Consider the following 6,732-nt stretch of genomic DNA (forward strand, 5'->3'; position numbering starts at 1 on the left):
GTGTTGTGTGTTGTGTGTTTTTCCAGCTCTGCCCCACCAAGTGTCCGGTGGATCGAGGCTTCCCCAGCCTCTCTGGTGCCTCCCTCCCACGCTCCCCGTGATTGGCGGGGTGTGGGGGGGCCCTCTTTGCCGTGCAGGCCTCTGAGAAGGGGCTGAAGAGCTCCTTCAGCTGCTGTCCGGGCGGTTTGAGGCGCTGACCCTGGGCAGGCCTGGTCACTGGACCTGGTCTCCAGCCTGCCGGGCAGCGCTGTCCGCTCTGCGGCCCCTGTGAGGAAGCCTTGCTCGGGGAGTGGTCTTTGGGCGTAGGCACCTGCGTCACTGTGGCGAGGTCTGCTTTTGTCGCTGACCAGCTGATGACATCCTTGGATGGCTGCCGGCTTTCACCGCGGAGCAAGTGCCGCTGCCTTCTGTGGTGAGCAGAGTGAGAGTCGGCCGGGCAGCGTTGTTTGTAGCTGAAGGCAGGCCGGGCTGCGGGAAATGGATGGTGACGGCTGTAATTTGGCCCTATTACTTATTCATTAACCGCATGCAGGTGGTCAGCCAGCCGGCAAGACCTGCTCTTTGAAATTTCATTTTCTAGAGGACTCCTTGTGTCTGCACTGTGTGGTGTTAATTTAATGTCTCCTTCCCACCCGTGGTCCCCACAGGTGCTGGCGGTCACTGCAGAGTGTGCAGCCACGGGCTCTGACTCCGGGGACTGGGAAAGGCCTCTCTCATTCATGCCAGGGCCCAGCTGGGGTCCCTGGATGCTGACCCCTGTGGAGGACGAGAGCCCCTTTGGGTAGGAGGACTTCTCCTCTCTCCTCCCAAAGCTCTCCTTGGCACTTGAGGGGGGAGTGTGTGTGGGGTGACAGCAGCTTCTCTGCTGACCCATCCTCTCCAGTCTGGTCTTTTCTTTTTTTCTTTCTTTTTTTTTGTTTTGAGACGAACTTTTGATCTCATCACCCAGGTTGAAGTGCAATGGCGCAATCTCAGCTCATTGCAACCTCCACCTCCCGAGTTAAAGCGATTCTTCTGCCTTAGCCTCCTGAGTAGCTGGGATTACAGCCATCACATCCGGCTAATTTTTTTGTATTTTTCGTAGAGATGGGGTTTCACCGTGTTAACCAGGATGGTTTCGATCTCCTGACCTTGTGATCCGCCCGTCTCGGCCTCCCAAAGTGCTGGGATTACAGGCTTGAGCCACCGCGCCCGGCCCAGTCTGGTTGTTTCTATCCAGACTTCCCATGCGATGGGGCCTGACGTGAAGTACCATTGCTGGACCGCAGACTCCCTACGGGACAGTGTGCAGACCCTTCCTCCTGCCCTGGCCAGCCTGGTCTGCGGGAGTCCAGAGCCCCCCAGGGGCCTCTCCAGCCAGCTTTGCAGGGCTTGTGTGGCCACACCTCTTTTCTCATCGGCCCCACCAAATCATGGCTGCCAAGCCTTCGGTGACTGGTTTGACGTGGAAGTCTGGCACGCATATCCCTTAGGGTGACGTTTAAATGGTTTTTACTATAATTAGCCCCCAAACATGAAAAATAAGTACTATCCAAACTTAATTATCTCTGCCCTTTAAGAGAGAATGAAATGCACAGTTGCCAGAAAAGCTGTTTGTAGCTTTTCAGGTTTTATCTGTCGAATGGCTCCTCTGTTGAGAATCAGACCTCCGGCTCGGGAGGCGCTTTTTGGCAGGAGGGGCCAGAACGCATTTCCTGGTGGCTTCCCTCTGCACAGTTGGGGTGAGTTGGGAGGTTTCAGGCCCCTAACGGGAGTGGAGGTGACAAGGTTAGGTGCCACACTGATGGCTGAGATGCTCCTCTGTAGGGCGCTGGCCTCAAAATCATGTCCTTTGTACTTCCCCAGTCTGCCGTGAGGTTGCTTTCCACTCCTGTCACAGTTGGAGGCAATGAAGGGAGGGGGGCTAGAGGCAGAGCTGGGAACAACTGAGGACGCAGGGTGTCTGTTATGGAGCCAGAAAGTCCAGGGCTGATGGCCCTCCCTTTTGTATTTCTGACACATGCTTTTGTGCCCGGTTGTGGGGTCACCTCGGTGCCGAGAGTGTGGTTGCTCAGTAGCAAAGGGTCTGCAGGCTTCCCTTGAGCCAGCTGCACAATAAGCCTTGCGTCTGGGGCCTCCGGAGTCCAGGCTAGGCGCTCGTCATCAATTCCTGCCCCGTAACTGCTCGAGGCCGTGCTAATGGAGGTGTCAGACCTTGACCATTTAGCTTTTGAGTCTTGTCTCAAATGCACAAGTGAATGTGACTGAATCATGCAAATTTAATTAACAGCAGGAGCTTGATAACCCGTGATCATTTCAGAGAAGCCAAAAGGGAGAGAAAGCAAAGGGCATTGTGGGCTGCACTGAGCAGCTGATTGATCACGGTGAGATCTCCTGGGCCCTCGGTGTTCCTTGTTGTTGCTCGCTGCAGCTGTCCCTGGGCCCTGTGGCCGGTACTTCCTGGTTTGGGTGGGGAGGGAAGTGGTGGAGGACTCAGAGAGAGGAGCGGATTCTGTTTCCTGGGGGTGATGCTGGTCCTTAGTGTCACAAAGGCTGAGAATGGCACTTAGGACACCAGGAGCTCACTCATGAAGGTCGTCACCTGCGAGTCCCAAGGTTCCCTCCCTCCACCGTGTTCTGTGGGGTTCCCCAGGCACATTGTCCTCCACAGCCCCTCTCTCCCCGTTATCAGTAGAAGGTCTTGACTGCAAGTTGTCCAGGTTGTTGCCATTTTGAACAAAGAATTGAACATAACCCCCAAAGAAAGGAAAGAATGAAGCAACAAAAGAACGAGATTTATTCAAAATGAAAGTACACTCCATAGTGTGGGAGCCGGCTGAGCAGAGGTTCAAGGGCCTAGTGACAGAACCTTCTCTGGTCCAAATACCCCCAGGAGGTTTCCCATTGGCCACTTGGTGCTCACCTTGTGTAAATGAAGTGGTGGCCTGCAATCAGTCTGATTGGTTGCAGAAAGCAACCTTTGTAGCTTCACTTCTAAAACCTCTGTAACTTCTAAAGTGAAGTTAGAAAGTTGCATTTGTGTGCAAACCAAGACTCCACTTGTTATATCAGAGGTACTTTCAATTTCCCATCTGCCTCAAAAAAAAGGGGATTTGCAAAAAGAGCAGCCTCTGGTCCTTTGTTACTTAGGTGTGGAAAGTTAGGATTTTCCTTTCAATTTAGTTCCAGGAAGTCTGCATGAAAGAGCCCTAGGTTTCTTGCCTCCCGACCCTGTTCTCCTGTCTCACCACCACCCCTTGACAGCCCAGGAGGTACCATCCGGAGACCATGTGCTGTTTTTTGTCAGAGGCCTATTGGGGACCCAGCGCCTCGTGACTGTAATGCTGTGAGGTCACAGACAGCTGGGGGGCTGGGGCACGGCTGGGGATAGAGCCCCTGTGATGAGGTGGGGCCCAGGTGTGGGATGGCGTAGGACCGAGTGCGCGTGTGTCATTGGACTTGGCTCTCAGTGTCTCCCCCGTGTGGTTTGTGTTCCTTTCCCCTTACGTAAGCTCCGTCACCAACAACGACATTTACTTATCTGCTGACCAAGAGCCTGGGGGTGGCAGCTTGCTGGACCCAGACTGGAGGTCTGCCTAGCACAGCTGTGACCAAAGGGCCCGTCAGGAGGTGGACGAGGGCTGCCCAACTTCGTCCATTCTGTGTCTTCTCGCTGGCAGATTTTTCAGGGGTAATGAGTAAGCTTGAGTTTTTCTCATCACATTGAGCAATACTGATATTGACTTTCTAAAAATGTTAATTTGTGACTGGGCATAGTGCCTAATGCATATAATCCCAGCACTTCGGGAGGCTGAGGCAGGAAGATTGCTTGAGCCCAGGAGTTTGAGGCTGCAGTGAGCTGTGATTGTGCCACTGCACTCCAGCCTGGGTGACAGAACAAGATGCTGTCTCTAGAAAATAAAATAAACATTGTTGTTATTGTTATTTGAGATGGAGTCTTGCTCTGTCACTCAGGCTGGAGTGCAGTGGCGCGATCTTGACTCCCTGCAACCTCCACCTCCCGGGTTCAAGCGATTCTCCTGCCTCAGTCTCCTGAGTAGCTGGGACTACAGGCGCCCGCCGCCATGCCCTAATTTTTTGTATGTTTAGTAGAGACGGGGTTCCGTCGTGTTAGCCAGGATGGTCTTGATCTCCTGACCTTGTGATCTACCTGCCTCAGCCTCCCAAAGTGCTGGGATTACAGGTGTGAGCTGCTATGCCCGACCTTAAAATAAACTTTCCTTTAAAGATGCTCCATGAAGATCTGGCAGACAGATTGTTCTATGCCAGAGAGGGTGGGGTGCACTGGCTGGCTACCCTGGTGGACTGTCTCTGGCAGTGGAGGGGGATGATAGGGCTTTTTGTCTGCAGCGGCTGGCTGCAGGTGGCTAGGGTCACAGAGGAGCAGGGGTTGCTGAGGAAAGCAGCTGTGGTTCATCCGTCACTCCGTGGCCCAATGTCCTTTGCCCTCCAAGCGTGTGTTAGGCAGACCTGTTCGGTGCCGAGTGCTGGTTGCTGGCCGTGATGGGGATGGGCCTGGGGCTCCATGGCCTGGGCTTGGCAGGCAGGAAGGTGACCATGCTGAGCCATTACCAAGCCCTGATCCTGGCATTCCTTGTGCTTTTCTTTGAGGATCCATTCCAAGGAGCACTTCAAGGAGAAGTATGCCGTGGATGACGTCCAGTACGCAGATGAGGTGGGTAGCTGGCTCCTCCTTTGAGCAGCCCAGGGCTTCCAGCATGCCTTCCGCTCCTGGAGTTCCTCTCCTTCCACTGCCACAACCTTGCTGGATGTCAGGGACGCTACCGCCTGGCCACCGGCCCCCACGCTGGGGGTGCTGCCATCTGGAAGGAGTAGGCAGCAATCCATGCGTCAGGCTTCTCTGCGGAGCCATTGCTTTGCCTGGGAAGGCCTCTGACTCTCTGGGTGGAAGTGTCTGGTGACCTGGGTTGTGGCCGCTGAGATGCATGAGGTGTCTCTGAGGGGCGGGCCTGCCTGCAGCGGTGGCACACGATCTAAGTCACCGTGAGGCTAGGCCGAGGCCTTTGTGCGTCTCGAGTCCTGCTGATGCCGCTGTCAGAAAAGCCTGAGGCTGTGAAAGGCTTGTAGAGTGGCGCTGGAGGTCCCTTGACTTCAATCCACTTCTCAGTGGGGTTGTCCATCTGGTGTCATGTGGCCCAGGTAGGTGTGTGACTGTCCTCTTGGGGTTTTGAATCTGTGCCAACCAAGTCCAGGCAGGTGAAAGGGGCTGCCCTGACTCCTCGACTCCAGCTCTCCTTCCTGCCAGTGGGGCAGGGCTGGGACAGAGGCGAGAGCATAGCTGGGAGCCCCTGTGGTCTACGTGACCAAAGGCCCTGACACTAAACCACTGTCTGGCACACAGGAGGCCTCTGCGCTCTGGCCCTGGGCGCTCTCACAACCCGACATCCTGTGCCGGTCAGTGCAGTGTGGAATGCGAAGCACCCGGAAGTCCGTGCCTGCCACTGGGAGTTCAACCTGGACCCGGCAGCATCGGCTTTGGATGGGGCCCTCCCGTAGCCACATTTCCACAGACAGAGATGGCATGTGGCCCATGCTAAGAGCCGGGGCTGCAGTGTGGAAGTGGCCGGGGGAGCTCTGGCGGCCAAGCAGCTTCCCCCTTCCTCTGGGCAGGACACAGCCTGGTTGAGAGGCAGGTTCCCAGGGATCATGGCCGGACACAGTGCTGTGAGAGGCCAGTTTGTCTCTGCCCAGCTTGTGGGGCCCAGCCCGGCCCGGCCCGGCGCAGCCAGCTCGGAGGTGGCCAACTCTCTTTGACTCCAGGCAGGCCACTACCATGTGCCCAGCCCTGCGCCTAGTTCTGCTGTCCTGGAATATGTTTTCCTTTTCTCTGTCTTTCTGCTGTCCATCTTTTGAGACCTTGCACCAGCCCCTGTATCTGCTGTAGACTCTGGTCCACACTGGTGCCCCTTCCCTGAGCCCTCAGGACAAGTTGTGGACACCATGGAGGCTGACTGTGTTCTGCTGTGCACTCTGCCCTTGACTGTCTTGTATTTGTCTTGAACACCCAGTTCTTTTCCCCCAGACGTTCCTCTTGCACTCTCTCCCTGCCCAGTCCCAGGGACATGTAGGGCATCAGAGGTGGCTGAGACGCAGGGCTCACCTCAACAGCCCAGGACACAGTCCGGTGCAGGAGGTGACCACATGAGTGAACAGTCACCGCAGGGTGGTGGTGCCTGGGCAGAGGTCCCCAGGAGGGCCTCTGTGAAGGGGCACTGCCCACCTCTGCAGGGCCACGGGGGCCTGTCTCTACAGCATCTTCTGCCTGGTTGGACTGTGGAGAGAGGAGGCTTTTGGTGGATCTTTATGTTATTTCAATCCCAAGCTTTTGGGGTTGACTCTTAACATCTGAAGATTCTGTCAATACACATGTGACCTAGCGTATCGATTCCTTTGAGTACAGGATCTAAAATAGACTGAATGTTTATTTGCATGCCCCCAACAAGACCATCTGCCTCTTACCTTGTATGTCTCGGAACTGGAGCGGGAGGCACCTACTCATTCATTCCCATTTTGCTTCTGACCCTCTCCATGGCAGATGTGTTCCTTGCCCCAGAAACTGCTTCTTAACACTGTTGCCCTTTGAAACCTTGACCCTTCAGCTCTCCTCGATGTGAAACCTGGAGGGACAGCCTGGGGTGGGCTGTGTCTCAAGGACCCTGGTGGGGCGGGCACCTGCCTCCGACTTGGACTCGGCTGCTGAGTCCGAGCCGC

General features: G+C 55.5%; 1 protein-coding gene across 1 annotated transcript in view; it reads left to right on the forward strand.

Moving 5' to 3' along the window:
• Positions 1 to 1,231: 1,231 nt before the first annotated feature.
• LOC105550367 (xaa-Pro dipeptidase-like) overlaps positions 1,232 to 6,732 on the forward strand; it is a 128,948-nt gene continuing 123,447 nt past the window's right edge. Inside the window, exons 1-3 of the mRNA XM_011995274.1 lie at positions 1,232 to 1,450; positions 4,319 to 4,455; positions 4,612 to 4,675. Coding sequence (XP_011850664.1) covers positions 1,232 to 1,450; positions 4,319 to 4,455; positions 4,612 to 4,675 — 420 coding nt within the window. The remainder of the gene's footprint in view (positions 1,451 to 4,318; positions 4,456 to 4,611; positions 4,676 to 6,732) is intronic.

The sequence above is a fragment of the Mandrillus leucophaeus genome, unplaced genomic scaffold (genome assembly GCF_000951045.1).
Source record: "Mandrillus leucophaeus isolate KB7577 unplaced genomic scaffold, Mleu.le_1.0 Scaffold48, whole genome shotgun sequence".
In the NCBI taxonomy this organism is placed as follows: domain Eukaryota; kingdom Metazoa; phylum Chordata; class Mammalia; order Primates; family Cercopithecidae; genus Mandrillus; species Mandrillus leucophaeus.